The 22413-nt window shown below is 35.3% G+C and overlaps 1 protein-coding gene across 1 annotated transcript in view; it reads left to right on the forward strand.

Moving 5' to 3' along the window:
• Positions 1–22413, forward strand: part of FAF1 (Fas associated factor 1) — a 525932-nt gene that overhangs the window by 343387 nt on the left and 160132 nt on the right. Inside the window, exons 10-12 of the mRNA XM_004699438.3 lie at positions 6868–6994; positions 7906–7969; positions 8912–8993. Of these exons, the coding sequence (XP_004699495.1) occupies positions 6868–6994; positions 7906–7969; positions 8912–8993 (273 nt within the window). The remainder of the gene's footprint in view (positions 1–6867; positions 6995–7905; positions 7970–8911; positions 8994–22413) is intronic.

The raw sequence follows: 22413 nt of genomic DNA on the forward strand, positions 1-22413 counted from the left end.
GTGGAGATAATAACATGCACAAAAACAAGACAGAGAAAAACCAAGCAACAGTATACAACAAAACAACAACAAAAAACCAATGACAAAAAAAAAATACAAGAAAGAATTGTTAGTAGTTAGTTCAAGGACTGTTTGTTGGCCTGTAGGAGTGTTTTCCAGTCCAGTCTGTTGGGGCACCACACCCTGGCCCCAAAGTCCACCTTTGGCATTCCCTGAGGACCTCACTGCTCCGTTCCCTTGTTGTTCTGTTGCACCCCCCTTAGTGTTTTGCCTTTGTGTGGCAGGATCAGATCGGACGCAATTCCCACACTGTGTCTCTGGTATTGTCCCCCGTAGGGCTATGGGACAGTGAGGGACGTCATGTCTCATAGTGGGGCCAGCCATGTGATCCTCTCTGTGGACTGGCTGCTCTAATTGGGAACATTGTCCTCACAGGCTGGTGGGTCTGGCTGTGCTCCACTCTCTCCTCCTCCCCCTTTATCTTCACCTGTTTGCTCTGATCAGCTATGTCCCTCTTCCGGAGCTGCAGATTCAATGCCGTCCTTTGAAATAAATGCATCTGGGGACTGGGGCATGTGTTCACGTAGTAGTTGAGATTGGGGCCGGCCCTCCAGACCTCTCCACTGGTTCCCTACTCCACGCAGGCATGTTGCATTCACATCTTGGAGCACTGGGTTGAAGTCTGGTCCCTCTTTCCCGGTGAAGATATAAACAATACCCTCCCCTTGGGTTGATTAGTGCCCTGTGCCCCCACTACCCATTTCTTTTTTTATTATTATTTTTTTCCTTTCCCCACCTCCTGTTTAGTTGCCTACCATGTGTATCCCTGTATTTGGTCTGGTCCCCGCCTTATTACTTGGTCCTCACCCCAGGAATGTTTGTATACAGTAGCTTTTCCCCTATGCCCCTTTTGCATTTTTTTAAGCATAGGTCAGCAGACTCATGTTGTACTTGCCCTTTTGTGCTTGAGTTACTTCGCTTAGCATGATTTCCTTCCCGTGCAACGATGTGCTTCATACGTTCATCACTACTTTTTAGCGATGCTTAGTACACCATTGTATGTGTATACCACAGATTTTTAATCCAGTTGTCAGTTGATGGAAATTTGGGTTGTTTCCAACTCCTTGCAATTGTGAACTGTGCCGCAATGAACATTGGAGCTCAGATGTCTGGCCTTGGTTTGTTTCTTGCCTCTTCTGGGTATAATCCCAGTAGGGGGATTGCTGGGTCGTATGAAACCAGATTTTCTTTATGGTAATTTAGCTTTTGTCTCTTTTCCCCTTCCTGCTCGTCCCATATTGCTGGGTATCTAGCTAGATACCGATCTCTCTTCTCTCCTGAGATGCCTGGACTGAGAACTGTAGGGACTCCATGGACCCTGATTTCTTGGGAATTGTTCAGCCACAGTTGACAGTGGAGAAGAAAGGGTACTTAAATAACAACAACAAAAAATTTTAAAGTAATTAATGTTTAACCCATTAGTTTATAACTTCAGTTAGATCAGTGTTTCCCAAAGTGGATGGGCAATACTGCCCCCAGGACCTGAAGGGACAAACAAGCTGCATGAAGAAGTGGCCCAAATGCTCATAGTCTCCACTCCTGTCACATTACCTTCTTTCTCCCAGTCTCTACGATTCTGTCACTTTCAAGTCTTGGACACCCGGCTGTATGTCAGTTCTACTGGATTCTTTCCTTTGCCGTAATATATAAATGCATCACTTTTCTCCCTCTATTTTTTTAATTGAGTGATCTTTTTTTCAACTTTATTGTGACTTGGTTGCAGATTTTCAGAGCAGATCCATTTTCCATTCAATAATATGTATGCAATATGTTTCATTCCAGTGATTGTAATCCCTACAATGAAATATCATTTTTACCACTTCCTTTTTGTGTTTCCTCCTTCTATTTATCCTCTTTTCCTAACCCTTTTGAATTTTGTCCTTGCGTTAATGTCAGCCTTTTAATCTCACATTTGTTGAGCATTCTAAGGTGTGCATATCTCACTAGTGTTATTGTTCCCTTAAAGATCTGTTTACTGTTTGGTTCAAAATTGAGCCATGGAGGTGAGTTCATTTCTAGACCTAAAAAGTGATGAAGGGCCATAATCTAGCGGGTTCCACCAGTCTTAATCTGACCAGTAAGCATAGTCACCAATGATTTTGAGTTTTGCTCCAGATTTTTCTCCCATACTCTAGCCAGGACCTTGTGTTGTAATACTTTTTAGAGCAGTAGCTAGTGGTAGGCACCATCTATTTCTTCTGGTCTCACAGTTAGGGAGACTGATGTTTGTGGTTCATTTGTCCATTGGATTAATTGTGATCTTATCCATATCCATGCCTATTACTCCAACTGATGCTGAAAAGTAAATCTTTTCTGGATCTCTTTCTGGAGGTTTTATTTTTTAACTCCCTACCCCTACACCCCAACCCCCACCCTGGTTCCTTACTGGATTTATTTACCTGGATGACATACTTGTTGTTATGTGCTGTTATCAATTCCAGCTCATAACAATACTATTTACAGGGTTACAATAGAACAAAACACTGCCCAATCCTGTAACATCCTCACAATTATTGTTATATTTTAATCCATGGTTAAAGCCACAGTGTTTGTTATTCATAAATTTGCCTCAGATTCATTCTGTCTGAGAACCGACCTCAGTAGCCTCCCTCACCAGGCTTCCTTTTCTACTTCCTCAGTCACACAAACTAGAAATACTGGTTCACATTTGCTTCTTCCATTTTCTTTATCTTCCAATATAATTTGTCACCAATTCCTGTCAGTTCCACTAAAGTATATTTCAAGTCTCCCTCATCAATCCATTCACACTACTACTGTTCAAGTATGGGCTCTCAGCCCCTTTCACCTGGAACTTTCCAATGGATGTCCTTTGCTAATGTTTTCAACGTCTAATTTGCCACACTCCAAACACCACACCAAAGGCATACATGCGCATATCTACTCCTCAGAACTCTCAAATATTCCTTTGCCTAAAAGTCTGTAGTAATTTCCCTTTTACCATCAAAGTAAAGTCTAAATACTTTAGCATGCCAAATTTAAGAATTGCCATATTTGAGTGCCAGCAAACCTTTTTACCCTAGCAGTCAATACTTCTCCTAAACTTGAAGCTGATGATTCACTCTAGTTTGTACTATTCTTTAATGATTTTTAAATATCCAATAATTTGCTCAAATTTTTTCTCTGCCTGGATCCCAATTCCTCCAACCTTCCCACCTGCATACTTCACTACATTGATGTTTGCCTTAAAAGTATGGATTAAAATATTAGCATCGGTGTGAAGCCTTGCATAATCTTGCTCACTGGTTCTGGAGTAACTCATTACTCACCCTGTGTTCTCCAAAATAGCACTTGTTTATATTTTATTATATCTCTTACCACACTGAAAAAGAAAGACACATTAGAAATCAGTCTATTTCCCTTTTAGAATGAGAGTTTTTTGAAGACTAAGGCCATGCTTTTTCCTCTGTGTCCTTAGCTTTTAACCCTTCGCTTAGAAAATAAAAGGTACTTTGTTGAGAGGACATCTTAAATAATAAGTTTGCCTTAATGCCAATTATGAGTTTTAAATTATATTTCAAACAGTTTGATTATCTTCTCCAGGAAATTTTCCCTGATATCCCTCCCGCTCACAGTGGGTGTCTCCTTTGAATTTTCTGTCTCACTACTTATCACTTGATGATATCTTGGTTTTCATATGTTATATGGACCCCACTGGAGGTTTAAACTATATCTTTCACACAGTTCCAGGCATTATGGTACTTAGGAATTCATAAATGTTTGTTAATGATAAAGAGAATAAATGAATGGAGTAAGTAATCAAAATAAAATCAGGTTTTTTTGTTCTGAATAAATAGCTTCTCAGAATTCAAAGAATTTTAGAACAGCCTTGACTGAACCAAGAAATTACCCATTCTCATCAGCAAACATTAATGAAAAAAGATTGTTTATCTCATTTTTTAGAAAAAGCTTTTCCTAACCTGTTAGATGGCTGATAAGAAAATGTGAAGAGATTGGGAGGTCCTTATACATAATTAAGTACCTCATTCTTGCAGATACTTCAATAATTCATATTTGAAATATACTTTTTCAACAAAATTGGCTTTTTAGATACCTCCGTTTGAAGATGTTGTGGTTGTAAGATTTCACTATCTGCGATTTTAAGCGATTTAGGGATTTTATACTTTGTGAAGTATATAATAATAAGTTATGTAGTCACATAGGGAAAATTAAGATCACTATCCTAGTATGAGATACGGTCTTATTATTAAAATGGAAAAGACTAGTATAAGATTGAAAACTGGAGCAAGAAAAAGTAGATAGATGTGGAAAGCTATGATGAAAGGAATGAGAGAGGAAAGGGTGTATTAGAAAATTTGCTTTTTTCCTTCTGTCATGTGTTTTCCAATCCATCTTTTTAGTATGATGCCTTCAAAGGGGGGAAACGAGTAGTAGATGAGACTTAGTGGAGGATATTAGTGTAGCTTGTAGAAGTTGTGAAAATTTTTAGCATACTGGATCTTTGTTTCTTTCCACTTGCCTAGGAACTTGCCTAGGTGCCCTGAGGAACATGCAGTGTACCTGTTTGATCCTGAGTCTTTTTGAAAAAATGAAAAGGAACTTCATGCTCCAAATTATTGCCTGCCTAAAACACACAGAAATTCATGCGTAGTTGTGGCCCTATAAAACGTGTTGTTTGTTGGGAAACTGCCTCACTAAGATTAGGATTGCTAGTAGAACCAAATCTTGTATAAGAAATGGTGGTGTCAGAATAGCAGGTAAATTACTTAGGACAAGGAACGTTCAGTTATTCATCTGTGTTAGGCTGGGTTCTTTAGAGAAGCAAAACCAGTGATGCATACATGTACAAGAAAGAAGTGTACGTCAAGAAAGCAGCCCCAAAAGCCTCAGGGTGAGCAAGCTCATTCCAGCTCAAGTCTATGGGGCAGGTGCTAAGCTGGAGACGCTTTTTGACTCATGCAGCTGCCAGCTAAAGAGCCAAGAAGCAGGAGGATGAACAGGAGAGAGACTGCAGAAAGCTGTGTTGGATCGCTAAGTTAGTTGTTAAAGTCTGATGTCTACCAGGATCAGCAGGTTATATGGCAGGCCATGTGCGGGCTGCTGGCCGAGTTCCAAGAAGCCAGCAGGAAGAAAAAGAAAGAGTTCTCTCCAACATGTATTTATATGCAGTGCATTATACCCCCCAAGAAGGACGTCATTGGGAGTAAAGTGAATTTTGCCTTGCTATAAACAGGGCGGCCTGGAGTTGTTTACATTATCATTTTCAAACTACTGAGAATCCTGGCCCAGTCAGGTTGACACAAAACCTAACTATCACACCATCCAACAAGTTTATCTTCATTATCTTCTCTATTAATAAAAAGCACAGGGAAGAAGGTATTACAGGCGAGAGGGGAAATGTTGCAATTCTGGGCATTAATGCTGGCCATGCCTAAGGAGGAACTACTGAGCATACGAAATTAAATGGAGTAAATTACCTAGCTTCCTCATTTATAGCTAATAAACCCACAACAATAGCTTTAAAATTGCTTCCTCAGTGTTGAGGTCCTTTGGAGGTACCTCAGCTGTTTAGGTGAGATAAAGAAGAAAAAGGTGCTCCATTGTCCTCTCACTGTATCCACCAGACCAGTTTTTTAGGCACTATAATTTTACATAGTACTTTGTTTAGTAACAGTGGTATGGGAGTGGAGTAACCCTGTGAAAAGAACTTTGAAAACTACGTATAAAAGATCTTTTAAGTTCCTTTCCACCTTTGAAAAGCTATGATTCTGTGACCGAATGGCATAAAGTGTCTGCATTAGCTAAGTTTCATGAACCTTCTATTCTAAATATCTCTTACTGATACTTAGACTAGACTTTCAACTCCAAAACCTAAAGGGTTCAAGTACATAGTAGCTCTAAATTTGAAAGGTCGAGTAGTTTTCCCATTTTTGCAAGTTAAGTACTTAATGCCATGTTGTAATTACTAAATAATTTTTGTAGACTGTTTACTGGGTGTAATTCAGATAAAAAGTTGTTAAATACTCATTTTGAATAACAACCAATTAGCTAAATACTTTGCTTGGACCAAGCCCCCTTCTCATCTAAGACATGAATATTTGTCAGTATTCACAATCCAGTTAGAAGTTTTAATTGTCAGTATTTTAGAAATCCCATTTTTACCTTGATTACCTAGTAGCATAGGTCCTACTTTGATGCTGATTTTTTTGTTGTTTAAAAACTTAAATCTTAACTGATATTGCTGAAAATAAAATAAAAGCCAAGTATGTTTATTTGTGCCAGGATGTAGTAAGCACTCAATAAATTCTTTTTGACTTGAGACCTCTTTATTAAAATTCATATTTAAAAGCCTTCACAGAACTTCCACAAATCATATATTAATGTTATCTTCTGATAACATTGATGACAGAGATTAATACCATATTAGACTAAAGAGAATTTTGAGCACCAATACAGTAAAGTTGCTTGTGTCTCTCAGGTGTAGATTAGTCTGAGTTTTTTGAAAGATTTATATAGCTTATTTTGCCTCTGACCTCTCTGGTTATACCCGTCTCCTAGTTTATTGAGCAAATATTTATTAAGTACTTAATTGTGTGCTGAGGCTAAAACACAAAAATTCCTGTCTTCATTGAGTTTGTAAGCATCCTTCATTTTCCCTCCGTCTTCAATCTTCAGTTCAGGGGTCCAGAATTTTAAAAAAACGTTTATAAAGGCTTCTTATTTGGTAAAATGTTTATAGCCATAGGTTCCGATTGCTATCACATAACATGTTTTGAAATTTGCTTTGCTAAAGTAAATATGACACTAATAAGGATTTTCCTTAAATAGCAAAGCACCGATGTTCATATGGTTAGTGATAGTGATGGAGATGACTTTGAAGATGCTACAGAATTTGGAGTGGATGATGGAGAAGTTTTCGGCATGGCATCATCTGCTCTGAGAAAATCTCCAATGAGTGAGTATTAACAACTCTTTGGGGCCAGATTATAGATATCCTTTCTAATGGGAAAATTTGCAGGGACTGCAGTGGGGTGTGAATTTAAAACTCTCTTACTGAACTCCAGGTTTGGAGAGATAAATATAGTGAGTATTCTTCATTCAAATCAGAATCTCTTTGAATTTTCATTTCATCAAACTGTAACTTTTGTTTCATATGTATACTATAACTGGGTCTATTCCTTTTCTATAAGCCTAACACTTGAATAATAGCTATATTTTATGTGACTATACTTGCTTCCTTTCCTCATTTATCAGATGTCAGTTTTAAAAGTAGTGATAATACACTTCATTGTCCTTGAAGGACTAAAAGTAAACTAAATGTGCCATTCTCCTCCTTTCTACCTCAAGAGTTACATATTAAAGAACACAAATGATGCTATATACAAACTTATCACTACAATATGTCCTTAAATGGCTTTTCTATTCTGTGAAATTAGGGAACATCTGTGGACAGAAATAGATCTGATGTTTACATAAAAATGATTATTTTCCCAGTTAATAGGTCTTTAAAGTAGTTTGAGATTCTTTTTATATAATTTAGTCACAAGATGTTTATTTCAAGAATGGAAACCCTAACTGATACTTGACACACGTTTTAAATGTTTAAATGGTTATTTTCCAGAATTTAGGAACTTGGGATTTTTTTAGAAAATTATTTCTTATTCTGGTTTGATGAATTCTTCTAATGTATATTAAGGTAAAATATCTCCTCAGATATATCACAGAAGCTAAAACTTAATTTTATTTCCTCATTATTGATTATAAATATATTTCTTATATGTGGGATTAGATGTTATGTGGTTTGTTTTTTGTGTCTATTTGTTTTTGTTTTTTTTGTTTTTGTTTTTTCTTTTGTTTGTTTTTTAGTGCCAGAAAACGCAGAAAATGAAGGAGATGCCTTATTACAATTTACAGCAGAGTTTTCTTCAAGGTAGGGTTAGGATATTAACTATATAATTGATGTTCATTGATGCTACTGTGATTTTTCTGGGGCAGTTTTAATCATAGGTTATTTTTACATTTTTTAAAAGTACTCAAAGGACATATTTGTGCATATATATGATCCTGGAAGTGAAATATACAGTGTTTAATTTTGATAATTATTAAGTCATTTATGCCATTTAGATATATATTCACCTTTTTATATATCTTTATAGAGGTTCAATATATGGAACAATAATTTAATATCTTGACTAAATTCCCTTAAGATCTAGGATATAAGACAGTAATATTTAACATCTGAGGACAAATAAGTGAACAAAAGAGTCTTTTAAAATAACATTAAAATGTTAATTTAACACCTTTCAGTATAAGTGATATTTTTCTTTTTGTTTTGGAATTGTAAAACATTTTTATTTCAAGGCTCTAATGTAAAATGTTTATATATGTTTGAAAATCTATTCAAGTGTTTAAATATAAAGGTAATTTAAATATTTAATAACTTTCATGTTAGTGATGTTTCTTTTTAGTGCTGTTTTCTGAACATAATTTAGTAACTTTGGAAGAAATTTTTTTTTTGTATTGGGCTTCCAGAGTATAGGAACTAGAGTTCATATATAAGCTCAAGGGTAACTAGCAAGAGGTTATGATGTGAGTAGCAAAGGATTGGTATTTATAAATAGCATGACTTTATAGCACTTTAATTCATGTGAGAGGTGTACTTAAAGTTCTAGTGTTCTGATACGCTATTTTCAGCCCCCAAAAATCTAAAAATTAATGAAGCTTATTTCCAAGCCTTTAAGGAAGTATACTACAGCTTAATTTATGATCAAGAGACATTAGTTCCAACATATACTTACAAATCATTAGACTTGTGAAATTTTGGAGCATATTGGAAATACTTTTTCATTAATAGATTAAATTTTCTCTATAGATACGGTGACTGCCATCCTGTATTTTTTATTGGCTCATTAGAAGCTGCTTTTCAAGAGGCCTTCTACGTGAAAGCCCGAGATGTAAGTACACTCTTAGCCTTTCTGATTAAACAGTATAGCCCAAAGGGTTACCACTGGGCCTTAGGACATGCTTGATGCTTCTGAGTTTTTGGTTGTTTGTTTCCAAATTGAAGTCTTGATTTTATTTCTGATTCATCTACCAAGTATTTGTCACTGGTCACTTTAAAAGGCCAGTGATGTAATAGTATACATGTTGGTATTTATGGTTACATGACTAATAGACTCTTTTTATTATTTTTATTTTTAGTTTTTTTTAATAGACTCTTTTTAAATGATTCCTCTTCTTTCAGTCCTTCCCCAAAATAATTACTCCATCTCACAGGATACATGTGACAACTACAATGTTTTGTTTCTCCCTTCTTGTCCAAGTCACTTTCAACAACAAAGTAGTCTTCTGTTAAATGTAGAAATCTATGATGTCATCTTGATAGCATGTATATTAGGTTTATATAAAGAATTCATTTATTTTTTTAATTCAGAAAATACATCATGGAAGAAGATTCTATTCAATACTCCATTTCATATGTTATAGCAACCCTATAAGACAGGGTAGAACACCCCCTGTGAGTCCCCGATACTTAACTCTATGGAAATAGAAAATCCCGTCTTTCTCTTCCATAACAGCTGGTGGTTTCAAACTGCTGACTTTGCAGTTAGCAGTTCAATGTGTATCCATAAATCTAGGATGTTAGTCCTCCTGTTAATCACAAAGGATATATGAAAAAAAAATACACAAAAGAAGAGAAGGCAATCAACCCTTTTCACAACCACCACCACCAAAAATCTACTAAGCATAAAAGAAGGACGTAATGGAGGAAAGGAAGGGGGGGGGGTAGAAGACTATCAAAATGGCATAAATTAATCCTTCCTTAGATATATTTATATAAATAGATTGAACGCTCTAGTCCAGTGGTTCTCAACCTTCCTAGTGCCATGACCCTTTAATACAGTTCCTCATGTTATGGTGACCCCCCCCCAACCATAAAATTATTTTCATTGCTACTTAATAACTATAATTTTGCTACTGTTATGAATCGACCCACCTCAGTGAAAGGATCGTTCAACCCCCCAAAGGGGTCTCGATCCACCGGTTGAGAACCACTGTTCTAGTCAAAGGGCAGAAATTGACAAAGAATTAAAATGGCCAATGATTCAGCTATAGGCTATCTCTAAGAGACTCATTTTAGATCCAAAGACAAATAGGCTGAAAGCTAAAGGCTGGGGAAAGTTATTCTGTAAAGATTGTAACCAAAAGAGTGATGGAGTAGCTGCATAAATTCCAAGTAAAATATTCTTTATGTAAAAAGCTATCACAAGAGACATTTTATGTTAGTTAAAGAATCAGTCCATTATAGAAATAAGAAAATTACACACAGAGAAGGGAAACTTCCAAAAGTTGGTAGAAAAATAGAATTAAGAGATAGTAGAATTTTTCTGCAAGCTTTTGATATCCCCTCGTTTATGCACCAAACAACAAAGTCCCAAATATGAGGGGCTACAAAAAGTCCCTGCAAAAATTTCATTATCTTTCCTGCAATCATTGAATTAAGTGAAAAATAGTTCTACAACAAGACTTCAGTGCACAATTTTCAATAATGGATTAAGCAGCCATACAGTTATGAAATAAAAGACATAAACAGCACATGACCTTTGAGAACTACTAAGGACTACCAACAACAGTAAAATACACATTCTTGTCAAGTGCACTTTCTCCAGTATAGGCCAGAAAACAAGTCTTATTAAATTTAAAAGTATTTAAAGCATACAAAGTACCCTTTTTTTTTTTACAGTGGAATTAAACTACAAATCAATACCAAAAGGAAAATTAGAAAATTTACAGATTAAAATTAAACTTCACAGTGTTGAGAAATCAATGACTCAAAAAAATGAACCATGAGAGAAATTATGAATAGAGTGAACACAGTGCTCTCAGACTGTAAATGCATGTGTTTAAAAGGAAGAAACATTTCAAATCAATAATTTTATATCTTGAAGAGCTAGGGAAAACGAACTAAGCCCAAAGCTAACAGAAGAAAAGAAATAATAAAAATTTGAAGAGAGATAAATAAAGATTGGAGACAATACAGAGAACCAATGAAACCAAAACTTGGTTCTTTGAAGAGCAAGTAAATTGTAAAATCTTTTTAGAAAAAGAAAAAAGAAGAGAAAACACAAATAAATTGCAATCAGAAATTAAAGTAGAGGCATAACAACAGGCCCTCTAGAAATAAAATTGTTATAGAATAATTTAATTACTTATACTTCAACAAGAATTTAAAAACTAGATGAAACTGACAAATTCCTAAAAGCACATAGATTATCTAAATTGATTGGAGAAGATAGAATTGCAACAGACTCAAAAGCAAAGCAAATTCACCACTATGTCACTGGTATTTCAAATGCCATCAGGTGAACGTGTTTCAGCAGCGCTTTCAGACCAAGAGCAGACTACAAAGAAGGAATTGACTGTACACTTTGTAGGAAATTCCTTCTAAAAACTTTATGTATAGCTTGAAAACATTTTTAGATATTGAGTGTATAATGAATAGAAACAGAATTTCATCAGAGATAGTGCCAAATGAGCCCCTCATGTCAGAAGGCACTCAAAATATGACTGAAGAAGAGCTGCTACCTCAAAATAGAGTTGACCATAAGGACTTGATTGGAGAAAAGCCTGTGAAAATAACACCTTTGGGACTTCTTTTGCTGATGGAATATGACTCAAAATGAGGTTAAACAGCTGCAAAAAAATCTAATACTCTGATCTTGAAATGTACAAAGTGTGAATCTAGGAAAATTGGAAGACATCAAAAATTAAATGGAACATATAAAAATCAATGTCCTAGGCATTAGTGTTCTGAAATTCAGTGGTATTGGCCATTTTTAATCAGAAAACCATATTATTTACTATGCCAGGAGTAACACAATCAAGAGGGATGATGTGGCATTCATTGTCAAAAAGGACATCGCAAAATCAATCTTAAAATACAATGCTCTCTGTCTTAGGGATTATATCTATCCACATACAAGGAAACCCAATCAGTACAACTAGTATTCAAATTTATGTACCTTCCACTAAAGCTAGTGATGCAGAAGTTAAAGAATCCTACTACTGTCTTTAGTCTAAAATTGGTCAAACATGCAATCAAGATGCTTTGAAATTAAGGTGGTTGGAATGCAACAATTGGTAACAGGAAGGAACGATAGTTGGAAAATGTGGTTTGGGTAATAGAAAAAATGCTGGAGTATGTGTGATAGAGTTTTGCAAGACTAATGACTTTTTCATACAAATACCTTTATTCAGCAACAAAAGGTTCTCCAGATGGAATAGCATAAATCAAGTTGACTACATTTGTAGGAAGAGACAACAGAGAAGCTCAATATCGGCGGTAAAATCATGGCCAGGGGCTGACTGTGGAACAGATGATCAATCAAGTAAAGGAGAACTAAAATAAATCTATCTATGCCACCTGAATTTGGAGACCATCTCAAGAACAGATTTACTCTATTTGTGGAAGGATATCAAGAATATCATTCATGAAGAAAACAAAAGGCCACTTAAAAGACAGGAAAGGAAGAAAAGAACAAAGTGGATGTCAGAAGAGTGTCTGAGACTTGCTCCTAATTGTAAAATAGCCAAGAGAAATTGAAGAAATGATGAAGTCCAAAGCTGAGTAGAAAATTGCAGTAGTTACTTGAGAAGAGAAAGTAAAATACTCTAATGGCAGGTGCATAACCATAGAGTTAGAAAACCATAAGGAAATAAAAACAAAGAAAACCATAAAAGAAGAACATGCTTAGCATATCAAACATGGAAAGAACACAAGAAAAAAATTCAAGCCTCAAGTTGAATATTGAAAGATTTTATAGGCATAATATGGAACGATGCAGGAAGTATTAAAATGAAGATGGAAATTATACACTAAGTTACTGTACCAAAAAAAACTACTCAACTGTGTTAGTCTGGGTTGACTAGAGAAATAAATTTATAGGCATTCATATGTGTATAGGAAAGAGCTTTATATAAAGAGTAACTACATTAAGAAAACATTCCAGCCCAGTTCAGATCAAGTCCATAAGCCCTATATTAGCCCATATGTCCAATCTGTAAATTCCTCTTCAGACTCACGCAATGCATGCAATGAAGCCAAGTGCAGGAAGATCACAGACCAGTGGGTAGAAAGTCTTGTGGATCCAGTGGCAGTAGACGCATCTTAGTGCTGGTATGGGTCTCCACGTGGCTCTTCTAGCTCCAAGGCTCTGACTGCCATCAGCATAGCTCCATGTGGCTTGTCAACAGGAATGTCTCACAGGGAGACAAAGCAGAGAGTGTGTGTTTCCCGCCTCCAGCAAACTATTTATCTCTGTAGTACCTCCAAATGAGGTCATCAAGCTGTGACCTGATTGAAAGGCTAAACGTCACCCCTTCACTCTTAATAGTCTCTAATTGACAACAGATTATGTAACTACCACATCAACATTCCACCATTTCAAAAGATAGCATATGAGCAAGAACCAGTGGTACTGAAGGAAGAATTTCAAACTGCACTAAAAGCATAAATCAAAAGCAAGGCTTCAGGAATTGATGGAATACCCGTCGAAATGTTTCAACAAGCTGATAAAGCAATGGAAGCACTTACCAGGAAATTTGGAAGACAGCTCCTTAGCCAACTTACTGAAAGAGACCCATATTTGTATCCACTCCAAAGAAAGATGACCCAACAGAATGTTCAAATTATAGAACAATATTATCATCACACACAAGTAAAATTTACTGAGATCATCCAACAATGGCTTTAGGAGTGCATTGACAGAGAGCTGCCAGAGGTTCTGGCTAAGTTGAAAAAAGGATGTGGTACAAGGGATATCGTTGCTGATGTCAAGTGGATCTTGGCTGAAAGCAGAGAATACCAAAAAGATGTTTGCTTTTTGCTTAGTGACAGTGCCAACTCATTTGACTGTGTGGATCATAACAAACTATGGCTATCCTTGAAAAGAATGGAAATTCTAGAACACTCCATTGTTTTCACTTGGAACTTGTACATGAATCAAAATGCAGTTGTAAGAACAGAGTGCTGCAAGGGAACACTGCATGGTTTATAATCAGGCAAGATGCCCATCTGGGTTTTGTCCTCTCACCATACTTACTCAGTCTGTTTGCTGAGCAAATAATGAGAGAGGCCAGATTAGAAGAAGAATGAAATATTAGGATTGTAGGAAGGCTTATTAACAACCGGTATTATGCAGATGACACAACCTTGCTTGCTGACACTGAGGAGGACTTGAAGCACTTGCTAATGAAAATCAAAGATTGCAGTCTTCGGTATGGATTACAACTCAATGTAAAGAACACCGAAGTTCTTACAACTGGACCAGTAGACAAATGATAAATGAAATCACCATGGTAAATGAAGAAAAGATTGAATTTGTCAAGGATTTCATCTTGCTTGAATCCATAATCAATACTCAAGGAAGCAGCGGTCAGGAAGTCAGACAATGTGTTGCATTGGGTAAGACTGCTGAACTACTTAAAGTTTTGAAGAGCAGGAATATTATTTTGAGGACTATGGAGCACCTCACTGAAGCCATGGTAGTTTTAATTACCTCATAAACATTTGAAAGTTAGACATTTACGTAATAAGGAATGCCAAGGAGAATTGATTCACTTGAATGATGGTGCTAGTGAAGAAAATTTCAAGTACCATGGAAGTCACAGCAAATATGACTTCCAGTGTGTCTCAGTTAGGTTGAAACTACTGACCTGTAGGCTAATAGGCTAATGCTTAACCATTTGCACCACCATGATTAAAGGAGAATTTTAAAAACAATTCCAGGAAGATAATTAGTAATCAAACAGCACTTTATTGCCAGTTTAATGTTAAGAAGCAAATCTGTCTTGGAAAAAGTAAGGCCAGGCTGCTGGAAAAGAGGGGCACTGAAAAAGATGGAAGCCCCTCAACATAATAGTTGCTGGATTGAACAGTGGCTGCAGCAATGCCTCAAACACAGGAACAGTTGTGAGGACGGTTGCAGGACCAGGCAGTGCTCTGTTCTTTGTACATAGGGTTTCTTTGAGTTGGAACTGACTCAGTGACACCTAACAGCAACGTAAAATGAATGGATTGAATGTGTAATAAAAAACACCCCAACAAAGGCCAGAACCTGATAGCTTCACTGGTAAGTTCTGCAAAACATTTAAAGAATAAACACCAATTGTTGTCAACCTCTTTGTAAAAATAGAAGGGGAGAAGATTCTTAATGCATTTTCTGAGGTCAGAATTACAGTTCTACAAAAGCCAGATAAAGACATCAAAAGAAGAAAAAAATTACAAACCAGTTGAGAAAATGGTGTAGGGGCCACATCTGACCACCTTTGGCTAACAAGGATAATCCAGCTCTACATGAGCCCATGGCTGATTTCTCTGAACCAGTAGACAGACGTGCCTGTACCCTCCCATCTGTTTTACCCTATCCTGGCAACAATTGCCCCTCCCATAGCCCTCTACTTCAATGCTAGAACTGATAAATTCACTGCAGTGCCCACATAAAACTTACAGAATACAATCATGATTGTGGGGGGTTATTAGAGAAATTGAAAAATTACACATCAGAATCAGAAACATTAAGCATGCAGTTATATTTATCCACAGTGTCTCTAATCAATTGTACCACCATGCTTGTATCTCTCTCGTTCTTGGCCTCCAGGGACATGGGCCCTTGTTATCTCCCCTGCTTAGTCAAGTGTTGCAAAGCTCTTTTAGTGATAATACATTTCCCATAGGCATTTCAGTCTATAAGCCAGCCTTTCTGATGTCCAATTTAACTACTGATAAGCCCTAGTGGCTTAGTAGGTTATGTGTTGGGCTGTTAACTTCAAGGTCAGCAGTTCAAAAACACAAGCTGCTCCACAGGAGAAAGTTGAGGTTTATTCTCCCTAAAAGAGTTACAATCCTGGAAACCCACAGGAGCAGTTCTACCCTTTCTTGTAGGGTCTCAATGATTTGGAACTGATTCATTGGCAGTAAGCATTGTTTTTGTTTGTTTGTTCATATTACATACATTATTAGTTGCATCAATTCTTATAACCTCACATGTGCAGTGTAGAGCTACCCCAATTCTGTCACTTTTTGGAAGCGCAGCAAATCTGACTTCCAATGTGTCTCAGTTAGGTTGAAACTACTGACCTGTAGGCTAATAGGCTAATGCTTAACCATTTGCACCACCATGATTAAAGGAGAATTTTAAAAACAATTCCAGGAAGATAATTAGTAATCAGACAGCACTTTTATTGCCAGTTTAATGTTAAGAAGCAAACTTTTTTTTTACCCAAAAAACAACAGTCCATCTTACAGGCTGTTGCATGCATTCCTTTTTAATAATAAAGAATTAAAACAAGAAAAACTGGCTACCGTGGAGTCCTTTCTGACTCATAGTGACCCTATAGGACAGAGTAGAAACTGCCTTGTGAGTATCCAAGAATGTAACTTTTATGGGAGTAGAAAGCTTTGTCTTTCTTCTGTACAGTTGGTTTGAACGGGCTGACCTTGCAATTAAGCAGCCCAATGAGTAACCTAAGTTTTATTCGAAGAAATACATGTTCATGGTACTACATCTACATGTGTATAGTTTTTGCAAATGCAGAATTATTGAAAATACTTCAAAGCAAAAATAATTAGCTGTTAATATTTTGATCCATTTTTTAAGCCCTGTTGCCTTTAACGCTTATACTCCTCCCAGTCTTAGTGTCTTTCTTTGCTTTCATTTTATTGACTTCACTCTTTTTGTTTTCTTAATCAAAAAAAAAAAAAAGATTGAATTAAGTGTATGCCACGAGTATTGTCAGTTTAACGTGAAAAAAATTATTAATATAATCTGCACCATTAGCATATTAAAGGATAAAAACTCATGTGCACATGGAACTAACGGGAGGGAAAGCACTTGAAAAAAGGCACCATCTTTTCCTGATGAAGGTAATTGGGTACTAACTTTTAGTAACCAGGAACAGAAGTGAACTTCCTTAACTTTCTTAATCTACTAAAGCCTACACAAATATCATGCTGGGATTTTTTTAATGCATAAAAAACATTTTATTACTATAAAAACAATGCCATATGTATAGCAAAAATATAAAATTACAGACAAGTGAAAATGAAAGCATCACAATTCTCACCATTCAGTGCTCATCTTCCTAAACTTTAGTACATGTACACAGACACATGAAAGAAAATAAAGCTCACACTTCGATTTTATTCCTCCACATAGTTACCCTATAGGACAGAGTCCTGTGCGGTTTCAAAGCTATAACTTTTTAAAGTTTTATTGACATATAATTCACATTCTATACAATTCAATGGTTTGAATATGTTAAAAGAGGTACAATCATCACCAGTCAATTGTAAAACATTTTCTTCAATTTCATACTCATTGTTATTAGCTCCTATTTCTCCCCAACCTCTTAGTTACTCGAGTAAGCAGTAACTCGCCTGGACTTCATATAAAGAAAAGCATATATCTCCTTTGCCAGCAATAATAAAACAAACAGAATAACCTCAATCAAAGGAAAGTAGAAAATAATTAAAACTTGAATACATTAAAAATGAGTCAAAAGGGAAAACAAATGATGTTAAAATTTAAACTATATCTGAAGAAGAATACAGCATCAGGATTGGAGGAAGGATCATTAATCTGCAATATGCAAATTATACAACCTTGCTGCCATTAGTGGGAGTACTTAAGCACTTGCTGATGAAGATCAAAGATTGCAACCTTCAATATCCATTACAACTCAATGTAAAGAAGACCAAAATCCTCACAACTGAACTGATAGGTAAGTCATGATAAATGGAGTAAAGGTTGACAGTGTCAAGGATTTTGTCTTGCCTGGATCCACAATCAATGCCAATGGATGCAGCAGTCAAGAGAGCAAACAATTCATTTATTGGGTAAATCTGCTGCACAAGACCTCTTTTAGAGTACTGAAAAGCAGGGATGTTGCTTTGAGGACAAAGATGTGCCTGGCCCAAGCTGTCTCAGTATTTTCTTTCTTTTTTTTTTTAATATATTTTAAATCATTGTATTGGGGGCTCATATCTGTCTCCGTATTTTCAATTGCCTCATATGCATTTGAAAGTGGGACATTGAGTAAGGAAGACAATCAATGCATATAAATTACAATGCTGGCAAAGAATATTTTGAAAGTACCATGGATTGCCAAAAGAACGAACAAATCTGTCTTGAAAAAAGTAAGGCCAGAGTGCCTTTTAGAGGCAAGGATGGCAAGGCCTCTGTTTATATACTGTGGACATGTTGTCAGGAGAGACCGTTTCCTGGAGAAGGACATCATATTTGGAAAAGGATGAAGTTCCTTGACATAATGGATCATGGATTGACACAGTGGCTGCAACAATGGTTCAAACATAGGAACAGTTGTGAGATGGTGCAGGACCTCACAGTGTTTCATGCTTTGTTCGTAGGATTTGTATGAGACAGAACTGACTGAGTGGCACCTAACAGTGTCATATCTGTGTTAATTCACTTTCTGATGCGCTCCTTTTGAGGCTATTCATATCCACTATAATTGTCTGAGGGAATTCAGTGGGAGTTTATTTCCCATGGAGACTGCAAATGGTTGGTTTTTTTTTTTAATTTTGACTGCAAATGGATTTTGCTATTACTAATATCCATAGCCTTATGCAAACTATAAGCTCAGAATTTAAGCTTCAATTCAATTCCCTCCTCTGATCTTGGATTTTATTGTTTACAATCTTCAGATCAAGCTATTCTGGTGTATGAACTTAACTGACACCCCACTTGTTTTAAGACAAACTTTTAAGACCCCAGATGCGATTCTTCCTAATAGCCTGGCACCATTTGATTTCCTCACAGCACTTTGCTATAGCTGCCATATATTTAAGGATCCCTTCATGAGGGTACTAAGTATTATACAGGACCATATAAGAATTATTTGTTATTAAGTTGGGGGTTATGGTTAAGTACAAGCTCAAAATATATCTAATGTTTATATATATAGTCCTATTACCCTTAGCAGCAGCATTATCAGCTTTTTGAGAGTTAACAAATAAACTTCATAGGGTCTTTGGTAATTCTAATAGTATCATTAAATGAGCCACTTAACTTTGTTCTTTTTGTATATTACCTTCACCTCCTATTTAATGAAGCCCTTATTGTTGATCATAAATATTTTTGAGTGAGTTTCCCAAGATAGCTTTAAAATAATCCTTTTTTATTAATTATTATAAAAAATTATTAGGAATCTACCTTCTAGTTATTTGTTCTTCCCATATTGTACTACTATGTTTAGATGACTACATTTATGTATACTTAATATGAAATTGAATAACTTCTATATAATCCTTTTATAATGCTTTTTGCATCTTTTAATATCAGGATAAATTCCTTAATCAAATATTCTTTGAAAATCTTTTTTACTTTTAGTTATAAAATTTTTTTTAAAAACATAGAAAGTTACATAGAATAGTACAATAATTACCCAAATTCCTGTCCCTGAATTCAACAATTGTTAACATTTTATCATATCATTATTCTTTATATACAAAGCATCTAAAAGGTCTTCATGGAGTTTTAAACCTGAGTAACTTTAGAAATATGTGATACAGAATTATGAAACAAATGTCAATATCTAACATTATTTACATATTTTATACTCTGGATTTGTGATTTTGATAAATACATTTTAAAGTTAAATTTCTGCTTTTTTGCTTCTCATAAAAATTGGCAAACTGACACCAATAAAACATTTTAATTAAAAATATATTTGGACAATTTACAAAAAACAAACCAATGAAAAATTTAAAGCTTTTTTTTGTTTGTTTGTTTGTAGCACTTAAACTTTTGAAATTAAAACCTAAACTGTACAAAAGCAGTTAGGATATCATGTATATGCATTATTTTTTGCTAAGCCACTTCAAAGTGAAGTACAGATATACTTTAATCATTAAAAACTTCAGCAGGCATCTTCCAAGAATGTTTTTCTACATAATCTCAATCTGGGGAGCAGAAAACAGAAAAGTGGGTGAAGGGAGACATCGGACAGTGTAAGATATGAAAAAATAATTTATAAATTTTCAAGGGTACATGAGGGAGAGGGAATTGGGAAAGAAGGAAAAAAAGTGGGAAGCTGATACCAAGGGCTGAAGTAGAAAGCAAGTGTTTTGAGAATGAGGACAAGAAATTTACAAATGTAATTGACATACAATGGATGGATGTATGGATTGTGATAAGAGTTGTACAAGCCCCCAATAAAATGATTATTTAAAAAAAAGAAAATAATGATGAATAGTCTCTATATGCATAATGGGGTTTTTAATGGTTACTGAATCTTTCATTGTAAGGCTTGATTATAAATATTTTAGAGTGAATATCCCAATATAACTTTGAAATAATCTATTTTTTATTAATGATTATATAAAATATTTTTTGCGTATATCTATCTTTGCTTTCCAACAAGAATGCTGAGCAGTTGGCATTACTAGAAAATGTTGGTACCTCCTAAAACTTAAACTGTAGCTCTAGAAGAAAATATAAGTAGTTTTTAGGTTCCATTTCAAAAACAACTGTACAATGTACTGTACATTGTTCAAAAACAACTGTACAATGTACTTTATACACTGTAATTTAAAGTTCCAATATTTACACATAAGTGTACTGTATAGAAAGTGCAAAAGAACTCCTGTTAAATGTTTCATTCAGTAAATCAGCATTTGGCTTTACTCAGACTGGTAATTCTTAAAGGAACATAAACTTGCCTATTAATACTTGAATATTTCTAAGAAAATAATGCATATTATTTTAAAATTTCCTTTTAGATACCTTGATGCATGACAGTTATTGGTCCATGTAATTAAATGTTCCTTACTAGATTCAATTAGAGTCATGTAAAAATCTATTGACCTTTCTGGACCCCTAAAATGGCTTTTATCTTTTGGGTTATCCCATTTCATTTTTTCATGTTTAAGGTTAGCAATTTATATATAGGTGATTAAATGTCTGTAAGTGTAAGTTAATTAAAACTTAAATTTAATTGAAATTAAACCCCCCCAGCGAATGAGGGATCCAAAGTTCAGTCTAAGCAAGATTATTTATTATGGTCATCAAACCAACTATATACATGTACTTTCAACTAAAAGATAGAAATAAAATTTCAAATTTGTGTGGTGCTTTATGTTTAAAACACTTTCTACAGGGCAAGATATGACAAAATAATAATTTGTAAGTTATCAAGGGCTCATGAGGGAGGGGGGAACAGGGAGGGAGGGGGAAAATGAGGACCTAATGCCTGGGGCTTAAGTGGAGAGGAAATGTTTTGAGAATGATGAGGGCAATGAATGTGCAAATGCGCTTTACACAATGATGTATGTATGGATTGTGAAAAGATTTATATGAGCCCCTAATAAAATGATTTTTTAAAAAGAAATGAAAGAAAAAATAATAAAACACTTTTCTATACATTTGAACTTCAAAACAGGCTAACAAGACGGGGAAAATAATATCCATATTCTCATTTTTGAAATGAGGAAACTAAGACTCAGAACATTGCATGACTTTCCCAGTGACATATCAACATTAATAGTATAGACCAAATAAGAGTTCAGGTGTTCCAATACAGGTTGCTTTGAATTACACTTAGAACACGTATACTTCAGTTTTCAGTGACAACTGCAGCACTACAAGACTCAGTTACCATATTTTATCTCTTTCAGATTTCACATTTGAAAACGGCATCAAAGCTTTTTCAATGTTATTTTTGAAAACTTTTCAATGAAGCATTTGAAGAAGAAAATTTGCTAATATTCAAACGGTTCAAGACAACTGTGTCTGATACTGTAGCTATTTACTAAATTTCTTTCATCTTAAATATCACTTGTTTAATTTAAACTGTGGGAAGCACATTAATTTTACCAGGGCAACAGATGAGCTTCAAGCACCAGTATTCTTCACTTAAAATGAGAAATTGAGTTCCAAGAGTAAATAAAAACAAGATTGAAGGTTTAAATCCTCTGCTAGGCTTTTTGAACTCATATACTCATTAAGTGTTTATTGGAGTGGTGGGATTACAAAGGATTTGAGGAGCTTCATCAACTGGTATATAGTTAATCACTAAGTAAAACACTACATTTGATAAAGTGTTTCTCACGATGCCACATTCAATCCATCTTAATGAAAACGGCTTCAAACTGATTTAATTTGAGAACACTTGGTGGAGAGAGTACTCATGGTTCTTTCTGCCTTTTTCTTTTTTTTTAAATCATTTTATTGGGTGCTCATACAATTCTTATCACAATCCATACGTACATCCATTGTGTCAAGCACATTTGTACATTTGTTGCCATCATCATTCTCAAAACATTTTCTTTCTACTTGAGCCCTTGATATCAGCTCC

The sequence above is a fragment of the Echinops telfairi genome, unplaced genomic scaffold (assembly GCF_000313985.2).
Source record: "Echinops telfairi isolate 266 unplaced genomic scaffold, ASM31398v2 ScPeMD7_443;HRSCAF=831, whole genome shotgun sequence".
Lineage (NCBI taxonomy): Eukaryota > Metazoa > Chordata > Mammalia > Afrosoricida > Tenrecidae > Echinops > Echinops telfairi.